General features: G+C 42.4%; 2 protein-coding genes across 4 annotated transcripts in view; one reads left to right on the forward strand and one right to left on the reverse strand.

Annotated features, from left to right (window-relative positions):
• Positions 1 to 24: 24 nt before the first annotated feature.
• On the forward strand, positions 25 to 2,201 carry jagn1b (jagunal homolog 1b). Its single transcript, XM_071464862.1, has 4 exons — positions 25 to 168; positions 506 to 603; positions 1,233 to 1,305; positions 1,420 to 2,201. The coding sequence occupies exons 2-4, from the start codon at positions 515 to 517 to the stop codon at positions 1,807 to 1,809; spliced, it is 552 nt and encodes a 183-aa protein (XP_071320963.1). The 5' UTR covers positions 25 to 168; positions 506 to 514; the 3' UTR covers positions 1,810 to 2,201.
• A 757-nt stretch (positions 2,202 to 2,958) lies between these two features.
• Positions 2,959 to 23,692, reverse strand: part of nfkbiz (nuclear factor of kappa light polypeptide gene enhancer in B-cells inhibitor, zeta) — a 43,411-nt gene continuing 22,677 nt past the window's right edge. For 2 of the 3 annotated variants that reach the window (XM_071464859.1, XM_071464860.1), the window contains 4 exons: positions 4,788 to 4,851; positions 4,525 to 4,694; positions 4,061 to 4,171; positions 2,959 to 3,720 (listed from right to left, as the gene is read on the reverse strand). In XM_071464859.1, the coding sequence (XP_071320960.1) occupies positions 3,508 to 3,720; positions 4,061 to 4,171; positions 4,525 to 4,694; positions 4,788 to 4,851 (558 nt within the window). In that variant the 3' untranslated portion in view covers positions 2,959 to 3,507. The remainder of the gene's footprint in view (positions 3,721 to 4,060; positions 4,172 to 4,524; positions 4,695 to 4,787; positions 4,852 to 23,692) is intronic. The other variant, XM_071464861.1, reaches the window with a different exon arrangement.

Genomic DNA, 23,692 nt, shown 5'->3' on the forward strand with positions numbered 1-23,692 from the left:
GCTAGTTTGAATTTGAGAGATTCTGACCAATCACAGTTCGAGATGTCACACTTCCTGTTTCCCCCGTCACTTCTCCTGTGCACGGATGCGTCCTGCTAGTGTCACTCTTCGCGTTTTACCCAACATATCGATACTTTCAGGCTTTGTATGCGTACTGACACATAAAAAGTAAGTGCTATGATTAACCTCCGATGTGTTTCCTGTGTATCAGTCTAAAAACTTTTGCCGGGCGCTTATCTGAAACTACAGAAACCTAGCCGACGCTATATATGTGTTGCTAACAGTTAGCTCGTATCCAGCGTTAGCCTAGCTCGTTTGTAGTTTGTCCTGATATTGTGAAGAAATAAAACATCTCCTGTTCAATTCTAGTTCATGCTCCTGCTCAAGAATTGGAGGGGATGTTCTTACTTTTGCATCGTCATTTAACCTGCTTACCGTCGATCGATTAATCGTGTATTAACCGCAGCTGTACTCTTAATTTTGACCCAGTGTGTTTTCCTTATAGATATCCACCATGGCTTCTCGAGCAGGTCCGAGAGCAGCAGGTACAGACGGCAGTGACTTCCAGCACCGGGAGCGGGTCGCCTCACACTACCAGATGAGGTAGGTTTCCCTGACCTGTGTGTGTTAACACTATTTAAACGGGCTGGGGGGGTTATACAGATAACATCTGTGGGAAAGGTGAATATATGAAACAATTTAGATACCGGGGAGCCCTCTGCACTGTTACCACTTAACTTCTGGGAAAGAGCTTCAGGATATATGGACCAAAATCCATGTGTCTATTAGCAGTTTAAAAAACATTTACAATTGCAGACTGGATGGATTATTTATTGTGCGAACCCCTTTTAAATCATTTATTAACATTTATAACTGCAAGTGACTGACTGAAATTTGAAGCATAGTAGTGTAGTATTAATACATTATTGCTAAATACTAATACAGCTTTTAAGTTCAGCTTTCAAACCCTTTATAAATACCTTATCAGAAAGTGGTAGCTCGTTTAAAGAGTTGTATTCATTATAGTCAAAACTATATATCCACAATATAATACACACACTACATTCTTGAAAGCCAAAATGTTGCATAAGTGAAATTTGATGTGTCCCCATGCCTCTCATACTTTACATGTTTCTTGAAAATATGCGAAGTAAAGTATGGTTCCGGTTTTTCAAAAAATAAATGCATCAGTGACTTGAATTTTCGAATTTTTTCTGACTTGCTTTGCGCAGCGTTGCCTTGAAGTCTGAAATCCGTAAACTCAACATTGTCCATCTTCTGATCTGGATCCTAATGGCAGCTCAGGTAATGGCAAACCACAAATAACTGACACAAACCTTGAAAAAATCTGTTTTTATCCACAGACAGTTGTGTAACAGCTGAACTAGTTGTAACTCTGTTCTCTGTGTTCTCTCTCAGGTAACAGTGAGTCAGCTGAGCCTGGTGTCCCACAAGGTGGTGGCCTCACCTTACCAGTGGGAGTACCCTTACCTCCTGAGCATAATTCCCACAGTCTTCAGCTTCTTGGCGTTGCCTCGCAACAACATCAGCTACCTGGTAATCTCCATGATCAGCGCCGGGCTCTTCTGCGTGGCCCCACTGATCTACGGTAGCATGGAGATGTTCCCCGTGGCACAGCAGCTCTACCGTCACGGCAAAGCATACCGGTTTATCTTCGGCTTCTCGGCCGTGTCGGTCATGTACCTGGTGATCGTCATTGCTGTGCAGGTGCACGGCTGGCAGATCTACTACAGCAAGAAGTTGCTGGACCAGTGGTTCACCACCACACAGGAGAAGAAGAAGAAATGAGTACACTCAAAGCATGCATAGCACTGAGATCTTTTGTTAAATTTTTTGGAAACCAGTCACTGAACTGTTGGATTGAGCCAGCCAAGACCAAGAGAAGAGACTCCCAAAAGTAACATTGTCATTTGTCAATTTTTATATATTTATATTTGACGGTTGTTTGCTGAGAATGAGTCTTTGGACACCTTGTGACTGCCATCATTCTGTATATTAATCTGTCTGGCATTTCATTACAATAAACTGTAAATGTTTTCTGTTTGTCTTTCTGTATCTCTTTATTTTAGGTAGTGACTGTATTAACACACCAAGGATAACAGGGGAAAACTGTAATAACATGTAAGCTGATGTTTGGAAACAAATACAAAAATAAATGTAATTATCATACTGGATCGTCAGTCAGTCGTGAATATTGTTGTCTACTACAACAAAAAAGGTCACACCTAACAAAGCACACAAGGTCTTTTTTTGAAGGATGAGGGGCCGAGATAGTTCAGCTGTTTTGTGAGTGATCTCTGGTTTACAAAAACTAACAATTACCTGAAGGCATTCAGATTCAGATGCAAGAACATGAACTAGAATCATTGAGAACAATTGTTTATATGTGTAGGAAAAGTATAAAGTGTATCGAAGAAAAACATCAAATTCAGTTGAGAAGACAAACTTTTTTTTTTTTTGTTGAAAATCACAAATACCCTCAATGCAGTTAACTTGTTAGTGTCAGCACGATTTACTGTATATTTAGCAAAAAAATGTTAAATTGTGAAGTCAGACGATGTCAAGGTTTTCCACATAATTACATTATTTTGACTTGAAGTGCATAACATTTCCATACCCTTTAACTAAACAGAATTAATGTTTGAAAAATATATCCAAAATGTGGAATATGAAATCCAACACCAGAATTCTCAACATGATTTACATTATTTTACATATGAGAAAGTACAAGTGTAATCTATTACAAATATATGACTATATGGACACCACAGCAAAAACAAACAACCTAACTATTCATATTTTCAATGTGATATGCGGCATACTATTTCCATTCCTATTTTTAACTAGCCCAAATCATCCCATATATCAAAAAGGTATAGCAGTAAAATCTATCCAAACAATTTCAAAATGAAAAAAAAAACCTTTCTGTACCGATGATTTTTCCCTAAATATAAAAAAAAAAAAAAACAGGAATATTGCAAAACTCATCTAGAACACATTTACTCATTGTACAGCAATCCTAGAGTATCAGCTTAATATCTAAAACAGCTTAATATCTAAAACAATAAGAGATAATGAACAATTCTTCACTTTCTTTTGAGTATTACATGGTAATTAACTATTTGGCATGTTTCACTGAAACAACCAGCATCTGCCTTGTTTTGGCAAATAATATTTTGATAGAGTGGACTGTCTGACTGACAGTGTTTTTGAGCTTCATTTAAGCATGAACATATTTCCCTTTCAGGATCTGCCGCACCTGAAAAAACAGAATTCAAATTATGAACATGTCACTCACACCGTGTGATTTATCTGTTAGATTTTTACACTACATTCATTCATTCTGCCATGGGCAAACATGACCTTTTTATTTAATTTCATTAGCTTAATGGTCACAGCATTCTTCTTCTTCATCCAACAAGAATCTTATTGCATAACAAACTTAGTTCCTCATTACAGTATGTTTTGAAATGCCTCACATTTTGGTCAGTCAGTTACAGTTGTAGTTAAAGTCATTATTTCACACCCTACCTTTTCACCAACGGGTCCTTCAGGCGCCAGCTGAGATGGAAGCTCATTTTCAAAGTTTTTGGACCCAGGGTCAGCTCCTTTTCTCATCAGCAGCTTCACCGCTTCCACTTGAGTTTTATGATTTTGCAAAGCACTGACGATGTGCAGGGCAGTGTTTCCACTAAATGTCTGAAAAATACAAATGTAGAAGTACACATTACATGCAACCACTGGTAAATTCAATTTCAAGTCTTCCTGGTATCTAGTGAGATGCTCATTTGATATGATGTGTAAAATGCTTCAAATTACTCTTGGTTTATTTCATTCTATTTTAGCATAGTTGTCATTAGACATTAAAATTAAGTAGGCAAGTTCTAGGTTTTTTTGACTGTCATGTCATGTTTGAAGTTTAGCATCAAGTTTTATTGTCTACAGGTTAACTAGTTTGCCAAGGAGACATCTGCTTTAGGGTGGAAAAAAACCAATGTCACAATATCATAGCCTGTAATGTCATGAAAAGATGACTAACCTTAACATTTACAATGGACAGTGCAGATGGCTGGTCAAGGAAAAGTTGCAACAGCTCCACATTTGCCTCCTCAGCAGCCATGTGAAGAGAAGTTCGTCCACTTTTCAGATCCTGTGGGAATGAAATAAGAAAAACATAGCATGAAAACATTTTTGTGTCCTCCATCAGGCGATCAGGTGACAATGCAACAACGTGGCATTGTAATCCCTAAGAAAGTGAGTCTAATGTTTGTCAATGTATCATAAAATAAAATAGTCCTTTATTAGTCCTGTGCCGGGGAAATTTGAATTTGTATCATTGAGCAAAGAGGACTGAATTTGTAGTGAGGAATATGACTTTCAAATTAGTACATTTACTCTGACTTAGCGTTTATTCCACCATGACACAGAGCAAAGCACAAAACAAGTGAACCCAAGCGGTTAAGTGCTTATTTGATAGCCAAACATTGTCCTTGTGATAGTTACCTTGGTCCTGTGAGAGGCGCCCATGAGCAGCAGAGTCTGGACACATTCAACGAACATCTGTCTCCTCTTCACCAGCTCCGCTGCCATATATGAACACGGATTTTCCAGACACCTCTGCTCTTTAATGACTGCATTGTGAGACTTGACTGCTGCATGGAGTGGGGTTAAACCTCCAAAGAGAGAACAGTACTACTCAGTCACAAAGACATTTTTTTTTACATTATCGTCACCAAGTTTTCAGTAAAATAAAAACTCAGCCTCACCATCATAATTGAACATTTCAATCTCAATTGCTTGCCCACTCCCTGTTAGGGTCCTACAGATGCTCTGTGAAAATAAGGGTGTGAAAAAGAAATCAAGATATAGAAAACAGAAAACAATACAATAAACCTTAAATCTCGAATAAAGTATAACTTTACATTTTCTAAACACAGCATGTGCACGAGTATTATTATCATCATTGGAGGTTTCTTCCTGTTAAAAGGGAGTCTTTCCTCCCCCCTGTCGTTTCTAATCAGAGCTTGACGGGGACCTCTGCTGGTCAAACTTAGAGAAAATGCTGTCATGCAAAATGTTTCACAATTTATCAACACATGAATCTCTTTGAAGCAAAACTAAATAGCTCCATAGATAAACAAATTAATCCATTAATGAATTAGTGAATGAATACATAAATAAATAAATAAATCTGTTCCATTGCATACGCCAATTGTCTGATCAAATGGGGTTGATTCTTAGGAAATTTTGAATTCCAAGACTCAGTGTGTAGGGTCAAAGGCTCTGAGAAACAAAATTCAAATGTCTGACAGAATAGCTCAGGCTGTTAGAGGTTAGAGGTTCATCGCTGGTTGGTGATGCTGAGATCATGGGTTTGATTCTGACCACGTTCAGCCAATTTTGAAGTCTAACGCCCAAAATGAGGACTCAAAGGTGCTATGAAACATATGTCAAGTGTCTAAACAAAAATCTTAGGCTGGTAATTCTGAGATCATGGGTTCGATTCTATTCTACTAGGATATTTAGTCAGTGGGTTTGACATGTTCGTGTATGTTTGCACTTGAGGACCTCATCCTACGTTGTAATGGTTTGTTTCTTGTTAAATATTAAAACCTTAAAAAAAACAAAACACATTTAAAATGTTTAATTTTATTTTAATGCTGTTTTTGACTATATTGCATCCTCTCTGTGTGTGTGTGTGTGTGTGTGTGTGTGTGTGTGTGTGTGTGTGTGTGTGCGCGCTCTGCCCCCAACACCTCAGGTGTGCTGATTGTGCACTGATGACCCCTCCTCCCTCTGTTGCTGTCTGTGTTTGCCTTCTCAGACAAACACATTTTCTGAAGGAACTATTTACTTTGGAAAATATCATCCATGGAGCCCAAAAAATCGCAGTCCACGCTGATATCAATCAACACAAGGTGAACACAAAAACGGGGGGTCAGCTTTCAGCTATGACAGGTGAGTTTTGCTCCAGTGGACACATCTTTTAAACCTTAAAACTATCTCTATGTAATCACTTTGTATTTGGCGTGCTGCCATTTTACTTAATTTTCTGCCTTTGAATGATGAGTGCTCTTTGTGTCTGCAAAGATCATTAGAAACAACATTCACTACATTATTCACTCAAAATTGCTAGTGAATTTGCATCTGTTGATTGTCATTTTGCCTCAAATCTTAGTCACTTTGCTTCTGTTTGTCGGCGTTTGTGCTTCTTTCTTGTCATTTTGCTTCTGTTTGTTGTCGTTTGTGCTTCTTTCTTGTCGTCTGTGTCTCTTTGTTGTCATTTTGCTTAATTTTCTGCCTTTGAATGATGAGTGCTCTTTGTGTCTGCAAAGATCATTAGAAACAACATTCACTACATTATTCACTCAAAATTGCTAGTGAATTTGCATCTGTTGATTGTCATTTTGCCTCAAATCTTAGTCACTTTGCTTCTGTTTGTCGGCGTTTTGTGCTTCTTTCTTGTCGTCTGTGCTTCTTTGTAGTCGTTTTGCTTCTCTTTGTTGTTGTTTGTGCTTCTTTGTAGTCACTTTGCTTCTGTTTGTTGTCGTTTGTGCTTCTTTCTTGTCATTTTGCTTCTGTTTGTTGTCGTTTGTGCTTCTTTCTTGTCGTCTGTGTCTCTTTGTTGTCATTTTGCTTCCTTTTGTTGTCCTTTTGTGCTTCTTTCTTGTCATTTTGCTTCTGTTTGTTGTCCTATTGTGCTTCTTTCTTGTCGTCTGTGTCTCTCTGTTGTCATTTTGCTTCCTTTTGTTGTCCTTTTGTGCTTCTTTCTTGTCGTCTGTGCTTCTTTGTAGTCATTTTGCTTCCTTTTGTTGTCCTTTTGTGCTTCTTTGTTGTCATTTTGCTTCTGTTTGTTGTCCTTTTGTGCTTCTTTCTTGTCGTCTGTGTCTCTCTGTTGTCATTTTGCTTCCTTTTGTTGTCCTTTTGTGCTTCTTTCTTGTCGTTTGTGCTTCTTTGTAGTCATTTTGCTTCCTTTTGTTGTCCTTTTGTGCTTCTTTGTAGTCGTTTTGCTTCTGTTTGTTGTCCTTTTGTGCTTCTTTCTTGTCGTCTGTGTCTGTTTGTTTTAATTTTGCTTCCTTTTGTTGTCGTTTAGGGTTTGGGTTAGCCCAACAAGCTCTGATGGAAATTCATGCAGGTGGACACACATTTGTATTCCTCCTCTCAGCTTCTACTCTGTTTCTATGTTTCATCCTCATATTGTGCATGTGACAAAACAAGGGGAAGGCTCTTTTATCTCATACTTTCCACACAGTGGCATCAGGACAGTATGAGCATCAACCCTGTCCCCTACACATATCATCATAGACAGACTAATTATTGCAACTGTCATGTCCTCCAGTTAAACATGTTGGAGGATAACTAACAGTGCGCTGTAGGTGCACTAATGAAAATGTCAAATCATCTTTTAAAATGATAAAACACATTCAAGTCTAAAAAAAACACATGTACATCCCACCTGTGAGACACAGGACACAAGGGCTCACTGTTTAGTTTTTTCTTTTACTGTTTACTCATTACTTTTATTTCTTATCTCACTATATCACAAATCATTGTGTACATTTTATTCAAACTACACAACAGAAATTCAACATTTTTTTCAAAAATGATGAAAAGAAAAAGAGTGGATACAATTTATATTATTAACACTTATTTTCTCTTTTGCTTTGTAGATGGCTGCAGAACAACGGCACATTGACAAGGAGTCTTCAGGTCAGTCCAAATCCACAACAATATGCCATTTTTCACCGCCACATTTCACTATCAGCTATAAATTGTGCAAAAGTTTATGATTGTTCACTTTTTGACTCTCAGCTTTGTTGTATGTTAACTCAGATGCTGCACCGGTCCAGTGCCTGGAGGGGACCACAGACGCTCCACAGACGGACGGAGGAGACGGCGTTCCTGCGCTTCAGTTCGGACGTAAGATACAAAATATTTGAAATGTTGACTTGTTGCTTAAAGCCGCCTATCTCAGGCCTTTAAGCAACAAGTCAACATTTCAGATATTTTGTGTCTTACCAGCACGTGCGCATGCACACACCCCCTGCTGAGGGGGTTTGAAGTGGAGGGGCTGCACAACTTTGTTTGATATATATGGTTTATTAAAACAGTTGGAAGGTTAATAATATTTTGTGTAATATAACCCTCACCTTTCATCTCTCCAAACCTCGGGGAGGGGACACGGCCCCCTCACCCATTCCCAACTGCCAAATTGGGTTTTTGTCATTTGGACACTAGCTGGAATCGAACCAGGGACTACGGGGTTGTCGCCCATGCGACCACATTGTGGGGCGGAACGAAACCATTATACCACAAGTTCCTCCCTGAATGGAGTAGTTTTCGGTTTGCATTTGAAGCCACTCTCTGGGTGTGGACTTAAACTGTGAAGTTTAAAAGTCACATCTTTGTGTGGGTAGAGGTCTATCCCTTTGAATTATCAAACTAACCATAGTCGCAAAGGCTTTGTTAGACCTTTTAATTCTTTCCTTTGAGTGCTGTCCCATGGAGTTTAAAAGTCACACCCTTCTGTGGGATTTGAACCCAGGACCTCCAACAACAGGGTAGAGGTCTATCTCTTTGAGCTATCAAGCTAGCCATTATTACCAAGACTTTGTTAGATGTTTTGACTGTTTCCTTTGAGCGCTGTCCCATGAACTTTAAAAGTCACATCCACCTGTGAGATTTGATCCCATAACCTACAACAACAGAGTAGAACTCTATCCCTCTGAGCTATCAAGCTAGTCATAGTTCCTCAGACTTTGTTAGACCTTTTGACTCTTTCCTTTGAGCGCTGTCCCATGAAGTTTAAAAGTTGCATCTCTGTGTGGGATTTGACCCCATAACCTCAAACAACAGGGTAGAACACTATCTCCCTGAGCTATCAAGCAAGCCATAGTTACAAAAACTTTGTTAGACCTTTTGACTCTTTCCTTTGAGTTCTGGCCCATGAAGTTTAAAAACTGCATCTGTCTGTGGGATTCAATCCAACAACCTTCAACAACACCCCTCTGAGCTATCAAGCTAGCCATAGTTGCCAACAGTTTGTTAGACCATTTGACTGTTTCCTTTGAGTGCCGTCCCATGAAGTTTAAAACTTGCATCTCAGTATTGGAGCAAACCAGCCGACAGGTTACTTCCAACGTTCTGAAATAAGCCCTCAAACACCCTGAGCAATCCGAAGACTACCCTCTGGGTTGTGGCCTTCAAAAAGGATTGAGTCAGATGGGGTTTGAACCCTTGCCTTCCAATTACCCTGTGAGGCACTTAACCCCTTGAGCCACCAGGGCTGGCGTTTTTGCAAAAAAATTTGGGTATTTGATTGAACCAACAGCCTCAAGCTCTCAGGCGGTGTTATCTGACCATTTTCTGTTAACATTTGAGTTTTCAGTCATGGACTACACAGCATCTGGGGAAAAAATCCATTACAGCAGGTGTCTGTCTGTCAATACCGTTCGCAAATTCAAAGAAAGGATCTCATCAGTACTTAGCCCACTGCCATGTATCAATGCAGTAGGGAACAGCTCTCTTAACTTCATATCCACACAGGTTGATGAGCTTGTTGACAGTACTGCAGCCTCACTGCGTGCAACTCTAGATACTGTGGCCCCTCTGATGAAGAAGGTAGTGAGTCAGAAAAGGCTAGCTCCATGGTACAACTCAGAAACACGAGCTTTAAAGCAAAATTCAAGGAAACTACAAAGAAGGTGGCGTTCTACTAACCTGGAAGAATCTCGAAAGGCTTGGAAAGACAGCCTATTGGCGTATAAAAAAAAGCCAGAACATCCTATTATTCATCATTGATAGAAGAAAACAAGAACAATCCCAGGTTTCTGTTCAGCACTGTAGCCAGGCTAAAAAGCCTACTCTTGATCCTGATCTTTTAGCCAGTTATAGACCTATATCCAACCTCCCCTTTATTTCCAAAATCCTTGAGAAGGTTGTTGCAAACCAGTTATGTGATGATTTGCACAGAAATGGTTTGTTTGAAGATTTTCACTCAGGTTTCAGAGTCCATCATAGCACAGAAACAGCTCTGGTTAAGGTTACCAATGATCTCCTCATAGCCTCAGACAATGGACTTGTCTCTATACTTGTCCTGCTAGATCTTAGTGCTGCATTTGACACCATCAATCATAAGATTCTATTACAGAGACTACAGCATATGGTCAGCATCAAAGGAACCGCACTAAGCTGGTTTAAGTCATATCTGTCAGATAGACTCCAGTTTGTTCATGTTAATAATGACTCCTCTGTCATCACAAAAGTCATGTTAGTAAAGCTTATAGTGAGGGCTGGCTCGGGTATGTCCTGACCCATCCCTTAGTTATGCTGCTATAGAGCTAGACTGCTGGGGGATTCCCATGATTCACTGGGCGCTCTCTCTCTCTCTCGATGACTTCATGCCATTAACTTTGTATTTTTTTTTCTCTCCCGTAGTTTGTGCTTCTCCTCTCTCTCTCTCTCTCTCTCTCTCTCTCTCTCTGTCCTCATTCTGCAGGTATCTCTGCCTCTGGAGCAGCAGGATCCAGGTCCACCACTACTCATCTTTACTATTAACCACTCTTACCTGTCATTATTATTGATAACACCATTACCTAAACAGCTGTTCCTGGTCTTTCTCTCTCTCTCTTCTGTCCTCTCTCCTCCCCCCACCCCCTCTTTTTATCTTCTCCTTAACCCAACCGCTCAAGGCAGACCCCCCCACCCTGAGCCCGGTTCTGTTGGAGGTTTCTCCCTGTTAAAAGGGACTTTTTCCTCCGCCCTGTCACCGAGTGCTTGCTCTTTGTGGGAACTGTTCGGTTTTTCTCTTTAACAAAGTTAGGTCTTGACCTGACCCTGTAAAGTGCCTTGAGATAATGTATATTATGATTTGGCGCTATACAAATAAAATTGAATTGAATTGAATTCAACACAGGTGCTGCACCAGTCCAGTGCCTGGAGGGGACTGGAGACGTTCTACAGACCAACGGAGAAGACGCCGTTCCAGTGTTTAGGCTCCCATGTAAGATACAAAATATTTGAAATAATTAGTTGTTGCTTAAAGTCAAAGATACCAAAATCTTCTGTCAGAAACAGTTTAGAAGCAGAGAGAGTGCTCGGCTGCTGATGTTCTCTTGGTACCAGCTTGTGTCTAACAATAGTTAGACTCACTCAGACTCAACAAAGCTTTTCAATCTGGTCTTTCTCTGTGTGTGTGTGTGTGTGTGTGTGTGTGTGTGTGTGTGCGTGCGTGCGTGCGCTTGTGTATGCTCCACCCCAACTCCTCAGGAGCGAAAAGTTTTTGTCAGTGGTGTAACACTCTGGAAGATATACAACATATACTCATGCATTGTAGGAAATATTATTTACAGAGGGAGAGACCAAGAAACACAACTTGAGGCAGGGCAGGCATGGAGTCTAAAATCATCATCCAGCACAGGACACAATTTCAGGGAAATCACAAGGGGATTGCTAGCTTTTATAATACAGGCCGCATTAGGGAATAGGGTGTAACCATCATCATCATCATTATTAGTATTAGGAATAATATATTTTGGATATTTTTATTCTTTTTCTTTAGGATTCACTTGATCTAAAGACATGACACTACACATTCTGACACACTGGGTGGCGATATCCACCTTTTCACATACACTGAGCCGCCAACAAACACACAGAAGAACAACAACTCCTCAGGTGTGCTGATTGTACACTGATGACCCTTTGAATACATTTAAATTAAATACTCATTATCTATTTTCCAAAGCCACAGGGAGCCACAACAGAGGGATGAAAGAGCCACATGCGGCTCTGGAGCCGCGGGTTGCCGACCCCTGACCTAGTAGATCTGATGATGCAAATTCAATTTTTTAAAGGTTTAGTGAGTGAGTGAGTGTGTGAGTCTAACTGTTGTAGATACAAGCTGGTACCAAGAGAACATCAGCAACTTAGAGCTCTCCCTGCTTCTAAACTGTTTCTGACAGAAGATTTTGGTATCTTTGACTTTAAGCAACAACCAATTATTTCAAATATTTTGTATCTTACATCGGAGCCTAAACACAGGAACGGCGTCTTTTCTGTAGGTCTGTAGAACGTCTCTGGTCCCCTCCAGGCACTGGACTGGTGCAGCACCTGTGTTAACGTTGCCTGAGAGCTTGAGGATGTTGGTTCAATCAAATGGCCAAATTTTTTTGCAAAAACTCCAATCCTGGTGGCTCAAGGGGTTAAGTGCCTCACAGGGTAATTGGAGGGCAAGGGTTCAAATCCCATCGGACTCGAAGAAGCAGTGTCCAAAGGAGTGACATGGTGGCTCACAGGGTTAGTGCTGAGTTTTCAGCTTGTGGGTTCCATTCTAAGTTACATTTTAAGTAGAGCAAGTAGAGAAAAAGACTCAAAACCTTACAATGACACTTTCACGGTGTACCAACACCAGTGGTTTATGGTGTTAGTGGGCTACTCTGGAAACTCAAAGATTGTAAGTTCAAATCTTCCTTATTCTTTTTACTTTTGGCATCCAACACCCAAGGACAGACTTGATATATTTAACAAAGAATGCATCATTGTGTTAACCCCAGTGGCTCAGAGTTGTAGTGTGTTCCACTGCAGAGTGAGGGCTTGTTGGTTCAAGTCTTGGTTAATCCAACTACATCATTTTTTGATGTTAAAAACTTGAAACCTTTTAAAAAAAGACTTTTTATTTCTTCATTTGAACTAGTTCCAGAGCTCAGAGTGTTTGGGGGCTATTTTAGAACATTGGAAGTAACCTGTTGGCTGGTTTGCTCCAATACCTAGACGATAGAAAATGTCAAAGATCATTTTTTTTCGCATGTCTAACTTGGTAGCTCAAGGAGCTAGAATGCTCTTCTCTAGATTTTAAGGTTGGCGGTTCAAATCCCCCAGGGAGGAATGCAACTTTTAAACTTCATGGAACAGCACTCAAAGGAAACAGTCAAAATGTCTAACAAAGTATTGGCAATTGTGCCCAGCTTGATAGCTCAGAGGGATAGATCTCCGCCTTGTTGTTCGAGGTTATGGGAGCAAATCCCACAGGTGAATGCAACTTTTAAACTTCATGGGACAGCGCTCAAACGAAACAGTCAAAAGTTCTAACAAAGTCTGAGTAACTATGACTAGCTTGATAGCTCAGAGGGATAGAGTTCTACCTTGTTGTTGGCGAGCCTGGGTTCAAATCCCACACAAAGATGTAACTCTTAAACTTCACACTTTTAAAGCCCCCCACACCCAGAGAGTAGCTTCAAATAGAAACCGAAAACTTCTCCATTCAGGGAGGAACTTGTGGTATAATGGTTAAGTTCTTCCCCACAATGTGGTCGCATGGGCGACAACCCCGTAGTCCCCGGTTCGATGCCAGCTCGTGTCCAAATGACAAAAACCCAATTGGGCATTAGGGAGTGGGTGAGGGGGCCGTGTCCCCTCCCCCCCCAACCCCGTAGTCCCCGGTTCGATGCCAGCTCGTGTCCAAATGACAAAAACCCAATTGGGCAGTAGGGAGTGGGTGAGGGGGCCGTGTCCCCTCCCCCCCCAACCCCGTAGTCCCGGGTTCGATGCCAGCTCGTGTCCAAATGACAAAAACGCAATTGCGCAGTGGGTGAGGGGGCCGTGTCCCCTCCCCCCCCAACCCCCGTAGTCCCCGGTTCGATGCCAGCTCGTGTCCAAATGACAAAAACCCAGTACGGAGGGGTGAGGGTGCCGTGTCCCCTCCGTGAGGTTTGGAGAGATGAAAGCTGAGGGTTATATTACACAAAACAAATATTAACCTTCCAGTTGTTTTAATAAAACATATATAGCAAAGTTATGCAGCCCGTCCACTGCAATTGGACTCCCTACTGCCCAATTGGGTTTTTGTCATTTGGACACGAGCTGGCATCGAACCGGGGACTACGGGGTTGGGGGGGGGAGGGGACACGGCCCCCTCTCCCACTCCCTGCTGCGCAACTGCGTTTTTGTCATTTGGACACGAGCTGGCATCGAACCGGGGACTACAGGGGGAGGGGACACGGCCCCCTCACCCACTGCCCAATTGCGTTTTTGTCATTTGGACACAAGCTGGCATCGAACCGGGGACTACGGGGTTGGGGGGGGAGGGGACACGGCCCCCTCTCCCACTCCCTACTGCGCAATTGGGTTTTTGTCATTTGGACACGAGCTGGCATCGAACCGGGGACTACGGGGTTGTCGCCCATGCAACCACATTGTGGGGAGGAACTTAACCATTATACCACAAGTTCCTCCCTGAATGGAGAAGTTTTCGGTTTCTATTTGAAGCTACTCTCTGGGTGTGGGGACTTTAAAAGTGTTAAGTTTAAGAGTTACATCTTTGTGTGGGATTTGAACCCAGGCTCTCCAACAACAGGGTAGAGGTTTGAACCACTGAGCTATCAAGCAAGGCATATTTGCCAAGACTTTGTTAAAACTTTTGACTCTTTCCTTTGAGCGCTGTCCCATGAAGTTTAAAAACTGCATCCCTCTGTGGGATTCGATCCAACAACCTTCAACAACAGGGTGGAGATCTACCCCTCTGAGCTATCAAGCTAGCCCTAGTTGCCAAGAGTTTGTTAGACCATTTGACTCTTTCCTTTGAGTGCTGTCCCATGAAGTTTAAAAGTTGCATCTCAGTATTGGAGAAAACCAGCCGACAGGTTACTTCCAACGTTCTGAAATAGCCCTCAAACACCCTGAGCTATGGAACTAGGTAAAATGAACAATTAAAAAGTCTTTTTTTCTTTTTAAATGTTTCCAGTTTTGGACATCAAAAGTAGATGGGTTACCCAAGACTTGAACCAACAAGCTCCACCTATCCAGCATAACACTCTACCACTCTGAGCCACTGAGGTGAACACATCAATCCAACCTTTTGAAAGGTTTCAAGTCTGTCCTTGGGTGTTAGATGTCAAAAGTAATACAAATAAGCAAGACTTAAACTCATTACCTTTGATTTTCTGGAATAGCCCACTGACACCATAAGCCACTGGTGTTGGTATGCTGCAAGAGTCTCTGCTCTACTTAAAAACTAATGGAGAATCAAACCCACAACCTCAAAACTCCAGAGCATAGCACTAACTCTGTGAGCCACCACATCAGTTCCTTGAAGTACACTTCTTTGAGCAATCCGAAGACTACCCTCTGGGTTGTGGCCTTCAAAAAGGATTGAGTCAGATGGGGTTTGAACCCTTGCCTTCCAATTACCCTGTGAGGCACTTAACCCCTTGAGCCACCAGGGCTGGCGTTTTTGCAAAAAAATTTGGGTATTTGATTGAACCAACAGCCTCAAGCTCTCAGGCGGTGTTATCTGACCATTTTCTGTTAACATTTGAGTTTTCAGTCATGGACTACACAGCATCTGGTGAAAAAATCCATTACAGCAGGTGTCTGTCTGTCAATACCGTTCGCAAATTCAAAGAAAGGATCTCATCAGTACTTAGCCCACTGCCATGTATCAATGCAGTAGGGAACAGCTCTCTTAACTTCATATCCACACAGGTTGATGAGCTTGTTGACAGTACTGCAGCCTCACTGCGTGCAACTCTAGATACTGTGGCCCCTCTGATGAAGAAGGTAGTGAGTCAGAAAAGGCTAGCTCCATGGTACAACTCAGAAACACGAGCTTTAAAGCAAAATTCAAGGAAACTACAAAGAAGGTGGCGTTCTACTAACCTGGAAGAATCTCGAAAGGCTTGGAAAGACAGCCTATTGGCGTATAAAAAAAAGCCAGAACATCCTATTATTCATCATTGATAGAAGAAAACAAGAACAATCCCAGGTTTCTGTTCAGCACTGTAGCCAGGCTAAAAAGCCTACTCTTGATCCTGATCTTTTAGCCAGTTATAGACCTATATCCAACCTCCCCTTTATTTCCAAAATCCTTGAGAAGGTTGTTGCAAACCAGTTATGTGATGATTTGCACAGAAATGGTTTGTTTGAAGATTTTCACTCAGGTTTCAGAGTCCATCATAGCACAGAAACAGCTCTGGTTAAGGTTACCAATGATCTCCTCATAGCCTCAGACAATGGACTTGTCTCTATACTTGTCCTGCTAGATCTTAGTGCTGCATTTGACACCATCGATCATAAGATTCTATTACAGAGACTACAGCATATGGTCAGCATCAAAGGAACCGCACTAAGCTGGTTTAAGTCATATCTGTCAGATAGACTCTAAAAGTCATGTTAGTAAAGCTTATAGTGAGGGCTGGCTCGGGTATGTCCTGACCCATCCCTTAGTTATGCTGCTATAGAGCTAGACTGCTGGGGGATTCCCATGATTCACTGGGCGCTCTCTCTCTCTCTCGATGACTTCATGCCATTAACTTTGTATTTTTTTTTCTCTCCCGTAGTTTGTGCTTCTCCTCTCTCTCTCTCTCTCTCTCTCTCTCTCTCTCTGTCCTCATTCTGCAGGTATCTCTGCCTCTGGAGCAGCAGGATCCAGGTCCACCACTACTCATCTTTACTATTAACCACTCTTACCTGTCATTATTATTGATAACACCATTACCTAAACAGCTGTTCCTGGTCTTTCTCTCTCTCTCTTCTGTCCTCTCTCCTCCCCCCACCCCCTCTTTTTATCTTCTCCTTAACCCAACCGCTCAAGGCAGACCCCCCCCACCCTGAGCCCGGTTCTGTTGGAGGTTTCTCCCTGTTAAAAGGGACTTTTTCCTCCGCCCTGTCACCGAGTGCTTGCTCTTTGTGGGAACTGTTCGGTTTTTCTCTTTAACAAAGTTAGGTCTTGACCTGACCCTGTAAAGTGCCTTGAGATAATGTATATTATGATTTGGCGCTATACAAATAAAATTGAATTGAATTGAATTCAACACAGGTGCTGCACCAGTCCAGTGCCTGGAGGGGACTGGAGACGTTCTACAGACCAACGGAGAAGACGCCGTTCCAGTGTTTAGGCTCCCATGTAAGATACAAAATATTTGAAATAATTAGTTGTTGCTTAAAGTCAAAGATACCAAAATCTTCTGTCAGAAACAGTTTAGAAGCAGAGAGAGTGCTCGGCTGCTGATGTTCTCTTGGTACCAGCTTGTGTCTAACAATAGTTAGACTCACTCAGACTCAACAAAGCTTTTCAATCTGGTCTTTCTCTGTGTGTGTGTGTGTGTGTGTGTGTGTGTGTGTGCGTGCGTGCGTGCGCTTGTGTATGCTCCACCCCAACTCCTCAGGAGCGAAAAGTTTTTGTCAGTGGTGTAACACTCTGGAAGATATACAACATATACTCATGCATTGTAGGAAATATTATTTACAGAGGGAGAGACCAAGAAACACAACTTGAGGCAGGGCAGGCATGGAGTCTAAAATCATCATCCAGCACAGGACACAATTTCAGGGAAATCACAAGGGGATTGCTAGCTTTTATAATACAGGCCGCATTAGGGAATAGGGTGTAACCATCATCATCATCATTATTAGTATTAGGAATAATATATTTTGGATATTTTTATTCTTTTTCTTTAGGATTCACTTGATCTAAAGACATGACACTACACATTCTGACACACTGGGTGGCGATATCCACCTTTTCACATACACTGAGCCGCCAACAAACACACAGAAGAACAACAACTCCTCAGGTGTGCTGATTGTACACTGATGACCCTTTGAATACATTTAAATTAAATACTCATTATCTATTTTCCAAAGCCACAGGGAGCCACAACAGAGGGATGAAAGAGCCACATGCGGCTCTGGAGCCGCGGGTTGCCGACCCCTGACCTAGTAGATCTGATGATGCAAATTCAATTTTTTAAAGGTTTAGTGAGTGAGTGAGTGTGTGAGTCTAACTGTTGTAGATACAAGCTGGTACCAAGAGAACATCAGCAACTTAGAGCTCTCCCTGCTTCTAAACTGTTTCTGACAGAAGATTTTGGTATCTTTGACTTTAAGCAACAACCAATTATTTCAAATATTTTGTATCTTACATCGGAGCCTAAACACAGGAACGGCGTCTTTTCTGTAGGTCTGTAGAACGTCTCTGGTCCCCTCCAGGCACTGGACTGGTGCAGCACCTGTGTTAACGTTGCCTGAGAGCTTGAGGATGTTGGTTCAATCAAATGGCCAAATTTTTTTGCAAAAACTCCAATCCTGGTGGCTCAAGGGGTTAAGTGCCTCACAGGGTAATTGGAGGGCAAGGGTTCAAATCCCATCGGACTCGAAGAAGCAGTGTCCAAAGGAGTGACATGGTGGCTCACAGGGTTAGTGCTGAGTTTTCAGGTTGTGGGTTCCATTCTAAGTTACATTTTAAGTAGAGCAAGTAGAGAAAAAGACTCAAAACCTTACAATGACACTTTCACGGTGTACCAACACCAGTGGTTTATGGTGTTAGTGGGCTACTCTGGAAACTCAAAGATGGTACCAAGTTCTCTTGGTACCAGCTTGTGTCTAACAATAGTTAGACTCACTCAGACTCAACAAAGCTTTTCAATCTGGTCTTTCTCTGTGTGTGTGTGTGTGTGTGTGTGTGTGCGTGCGTGCGTGCGCTTGTGTATGCTCCACCCCAACTCCTCAGGAGCGAAAAGTTTTTGTCAGTGGTGTAACACTCTGGAAGATATACAACATATACTCATGCATTGTAGGAAATATTATTTACAGAGGGAGAGACCAAGAAACACAACTTGAGGCAGGGCAGGCATGGAGTCTAAAATCATCATCCAGCACAGGACACAATTTCAGGGAAATCACAAGGGGATTGCTAGCTTTTATAATACAGGCCGCATTAGGGAATAGGGTGTAACCATCATCATCATCATTATTAGTATTAGGAATAATATATTTTGGATATTTTTATTCTTTTTCTTTAGGATTCACTTGATCTAAAGACATGACACTACACATTCTGACACACTGGGTGGCGATATCCACCTTTTCACATACACTGAGCCGCCAACAAACACACAGAAGAACAACAACTCCTCAGGTGTGCTGATTGTACACTGATGACCCTTTGAATACATTTAAATTAAATACTCATTATCTATTTTCCAAAGCCACAGGGAGCCACAACAGAGGGATGAAAGAGCCACATGCGGCTCTGGAGCCGCGGGTTGCCGACCCCTGACCTAGTAGATCTGATGATGCAAATTCAATTTTTTAAAGGTTTAGTGAGTGAGTGAGTGTGTGAGTCTAACTGTTGTAGATACAAGCTGGTACCAAGAGAACATCAGCAACTTAGAGCTCTCCCTGCTTCTAAACTGTTTCTGACAGAAGATTTTGGTATCTTTGACTTTAAGCAACAACCAATTATTTCAAATATTTTGTATCTTACATGGGAGCCTAAACACAGGAACGGCGTCTTTTCTGTAGGTCTGTAGAACGTCTCTGGTCCCCTCCAGGCACTGGACTGGTGCAGCACTTGTGTTAACGTTGCCTGAGAGCTTGAGGATGTTGGTTCAATCAAATGGCCAAATTTTTTTGCAAAAACTCCAATCCTGGTGGCTCAAGGGGTTAAGTGCCTCACAGGGTAATTGGAGGGCAAGGGTTCAAATCCCATCGGACTCGAAGAAGCAGTGTCCAAAGGAGTGACATGGTGGCTCACAGGGTTAGTGCTGAGTTTTCAGGTTGTGGGTTCCATTCTAAGTTACATTTTAAGTAGAGCAAGTAGAGAAAAAGACTCAAAACCTTACAATGACACTTTCACGGTGTACCAACACCAGTGGTTTATGGTGTTAGTGGGCTACTCTGGAAACTCAAAGATTGTAAGTTCAAATCTTCCTTATTCTTTTTACTTTTGGCATCCAACACCCAAGGACAGACTTGATATATTTAACAAAGAATGCATCATTGTGTTAACCCCAGTGGCTCAGAGTTGTAGTGTGTTCCACTGCAGAGTGAGGGGTTGTTGGTTCAAGTCTTGGTTAATCCAACTACATCATTTTTTGATGTTAAAAACTTGAAACCTTTTAAAAAAAGACTTTTTATTTCTTCATTTGAACTAGTTCCAGAGCTCAGAGTGTTTGGGGGCTATTTTAGAACATTGGAAGTAACCTGTTGGCTGGTTTGCTCCAATACCTAGACGATAGAAAATGTCAAAGATCATTTTTTTTCGCATGTCTAACTTGGTAGCTCAAGGAGCTAGAATGCTCTTCTCTAGATTTTAAGGTTGGCGGTTCAAATCCCCCAGGGAGGAATGCAACTTTTAAACTTCATGGAACAGCACTCAAAGGAAACAGTCAAAATGTCTAACAAAGTATTGGCAATTGTGCCCAGCTTGATAGCTCAGAGGGATAGATCTCCGCCTTGTTGTTCGAGGTTATGGGAGCAAATCCCACAGGTGAATGCAACTTTTAAACTTCATGGGACAGCGCTCAAACGAAACAGTCAAAAGTTCTAACAAAGTCTGAGTAACTATGACTAGCTTGATAGCTCAGAGGGATAGAGTTCTACCTTGTTGTTGGCGAGCCTGGGTTCAAATCCCACACAAAGATGTAACTCTTAAACTTCACACTTTTAAAGCCCCCCACACCCAGAGAGTAGCTTCAAATAGAAACCGAAAACTTCTCCATTCAGGGAGGAACTTGTGGTATAATGGTTAAGTTCTTCCCCACAATGTGGTCGCATGGGCGACAACCCCGTAGTCCCCGGTTCGATGCCAGCTCGTGTCCAAATGACAAAAACCCAATTGGGCATTAGGGAGTGGGTGAGGGGGCCGTGTCCCCTCCCCCCCCAACCCCGTAGTCCCCGGTTCGATGCCAGCTCGTGTCCAAATGACAAAAACCCAATTGGGCAGTAGGGAGTGGGTGAGGGGGCCGTGTCCCCTCCCCCCCCAACCCCGTAGTCCCGGGTTCGATGCCAGCTCGTGTCCAAATGACAAAAACGCAATTGCGCAGTGGGTGAGGGGGCCGTGTCCCCTCCCCCCGTAGTCCCCGGTTCGATGCCAGCTCGTGTCCAAATGACAAAAACCCAGTACGGAGGGGTGAGGGTGCCGTGTCCCCTCCGTGAGGTTTGGAGAGATGAAAGCTGAGGGTTATATTACACAAAACAAATATTAACCTTCCAGTTGTTTTAATAAAACATATATAGCAAAGTTATGCAGCCCGTCCACTGCAATTGGACTCCCTACTGCCCAATTGGGTTTTTGTCATTTGGACACGAGCTGGCATCGAACCGGGGACTACGGGGTTGGGGGGGGGAGGGGACACGGCCCCCTCTCCCACTCCCTGCTGCGCAACTGCGTTTTTGTCATTTGGACACGAGCTGGCATCGAACCGGGGACTACAGGGGGAGGGGACACGGCCCCCTCACCCACTGCCCAATTGCGTTTTTGTCATTTGGACACGAGCTGGCATCGAACCGGGGACTACGGGGTTGGGGGGGGAGGGGACACGGCCCCCTCTCCCACTCCCTACTGCGCAATTGGGTTTTTGTCATTTGGACACGAGCTGGCATCGAACCGGGGACTACGGGGTTGTCGCCCATGCAACCACATTGTGGGGAGGAACTTAACCATTATACCACAAGTTCCTCCCTGAATGGAGAAGTTTTCGGTTTCTATTTGAAGCTACTCTCTGGGTGTGGGGACTTTAAAAGTGTTAAGTTTAAGAGTTACATCTTTGTGTGGGATTTGAACCCAGGCTCTCCAACAACAGGGTAGAGGTTTGAACCACTGAGCTATCAAGCAAGGCATATTTGCCAAGACTTTGTTAAAACTTTTGACTCTTTCCTTTGAGCGCTGTCCCATGAAGTTTAAAAACTGCATCCCTCTGTGGGATTCGATCCAACAACCTTCAACAACAGGGTGGAGATCTACCCCTCTGAGCTATCAAGCTAGCCCTAGTTGCCAAGAGTTTGTTAGACCATTTGACTCTTTCCTTTGAGTGCTGTCCCATGAAGTTTAAAAGTTGCATCTCAGTATTGGAGAAAACCAGCCGACAGGTTACTTCCAACGTTCTGAAATAGCCCTCAAACACCCTGAGCTATGGAACTAGGTAAAATGAACAATTAAAAAGTCTTTTTTTCTTTTTAAATGTTTCCAGTTTTGGACATCAAAAGTAGATGGGTTACCCAAGACTTGAACCAACAAGCTCCACCTATCCAGCATAACACTCTACCACTCTGAGCCACTGAGGTGAACACATCAATCCAACCTTTTGAAAGGTTTCAAGTCTGTCCTTGGGTGTTAGATGTCAAAAGTAATACAAATAAGCAAGACTTAAACTCATTACCTTTGATTTTCTGGAATAGCCCACTGACACCATAAGCCACTGGTGTTGGTATGCTGCAAGAGTCTCTGCTCTACTTAAAAACTAATGGAGAATCAAACCCACAACCTCAAAACTCCAGAGCATAGCACTAACTCTGTGAGCCACCACATCAGTTCCTTGAAGTACACTTCTTTGAGCAATCCGAAGACTACCCTCTGGGTTGTGGCCTTCAAAAAGGATTGAGTCAGATGGGGTTTGAACCCTTGCCTTCCAATTACCCTGTGAGGCACTTAACCCCTTGAGCCACCAGGGCTGGCGTTTTTGCAAAAAAATTTGGGTATTTGATTGAACCAACAGCCTCAAGCTCTCAGGCGGTGTTATCTGACCATTTTCTGTTAACATTTGAGTTTTCAGTCATGGACTACACAGCATCTGGTGAAAAAATCCATTACAGCAGGTGTCTGTCTGTCAATACCGTTCGCAAATTCAAAGAAAGGATCTCATCAGTACTTAGCCCACTGCCATGTATCAATGCAGTAGGGAACAGCTCTCTTAACTTCATATCCACACAGGTTGATGAGCTTGTTGACAGTACTGCAGCCTCACTGCGTGCAACTCTAGATACTGTGGCCCCTCTGATGAAGAAGGTAGTGAGTCAGAAAAGGCTAGCTCCATGGTACAACTCAGAAACACGAGCTTTAAAGCAAAATTCAAGGAAACTACAAAGAAGGTGGCGTTCTACTAACCTGGAAGAATCTCGAAAGGCTTGGAAAGACAGCCTATTGGCGTATAAAAAAAAGCCAGAACATCCTATTATTCATCATTGATAGAAGAAAACAAGAACAATCCCAGGTTTCTGTTCAGCACTGTAGCCAGGCTAAAAAGCCTACTCTTGATCCTGATCTTTTAGCCAGTTATAGACCTATATCCAACCTCCCCTTTATTTCCAAAATCCTTGAGAAGGTTGTTGCAAACCAGTTATGTGATTATTTGCACAGAAATGGTTTGTTTGAAGATTTTCACTCAGGTTTTAGAGTCCATCATAGCACAGAAACAGCTCTGATTAAGGTTACCAATGATCTCCTCATAGCCTCAGACAATGGACTTGTCTCTATACTTGTCCTGCTAGATCTTAGTGCTGCATTTGACACCATCGATCATAAGATTCTATTACAGAGACTACAGCATATGGTCAGCATCAAAGGAACCGCACTAAGCTGGTTTAAGTCATATCTGTCAGATAGACTCCAGTTTGTTCATGTTAATAATGACTCCTCTGTCATCACAAAAGTCATGTTAGTAAAGCTTATAGTGAGGGCTGGCTCGGGTATGTCCTGACCCATCCCTTAGTTATGCTGCTATAGAGCTAGACTGCTGGGGGATTCCCATGATTCACTGGGCGCTCTCTCTCTCTCTCGATGACTTCATGCCATTAACTTTGTATTTTTTTTTCTCTCCCGTAGTTTGTGCTTCTCCTCTCTCTCTCTCTCTCTCTCTCTCTCTCTCTCTCTGTCCTCATTCTGCAGGTATCTCTG

This window comes from Trachinotus anak, unplaced genomic scaffold (genome assembly GCF_046630095.1).
Source record: "Trachinotus anak isolate AG129_WGS33_773 ecotype Australia unplaced genomic scaffold, CSIRO_AGI_Tana_v1 ptg000026l, whole genome shotgun sequence".
Taxonomy (NCBI): Eukaryota; Metazoa; Chordata; class Actinopteri; order Carangiformes; family Carangidae; genus Trachinotus; species Trachinotus anak.

What these genes read in the sequence shown, in the direction of transcription:
- jagn1b (XM_071464862.1), top strand. Translation starts at nt 515, where the DNA reads ATGGCTTCTCGAGCAGGTCCGAGAGCAGCAGGTACAGACGGCAGTGAC. An exon ending in GCCTCACACTACCAGATGAG is followed by an intron (nt 604 to 1,232) that starts GTAGGTTTCCCT and finishes TGCTTTGCGCAG; the next exon opens with CGTTGCCTTGAAGTCTGAAA. An exon ending in GGATCCTAATGGCAGCTCAG is followed by an intron (nt 1,306 to 1,419) that starts GTAATGGCAAAC and finishes GTTCTCTCTCAG; the next exon opens with GTAACAGTGAGTCAGCTGAG.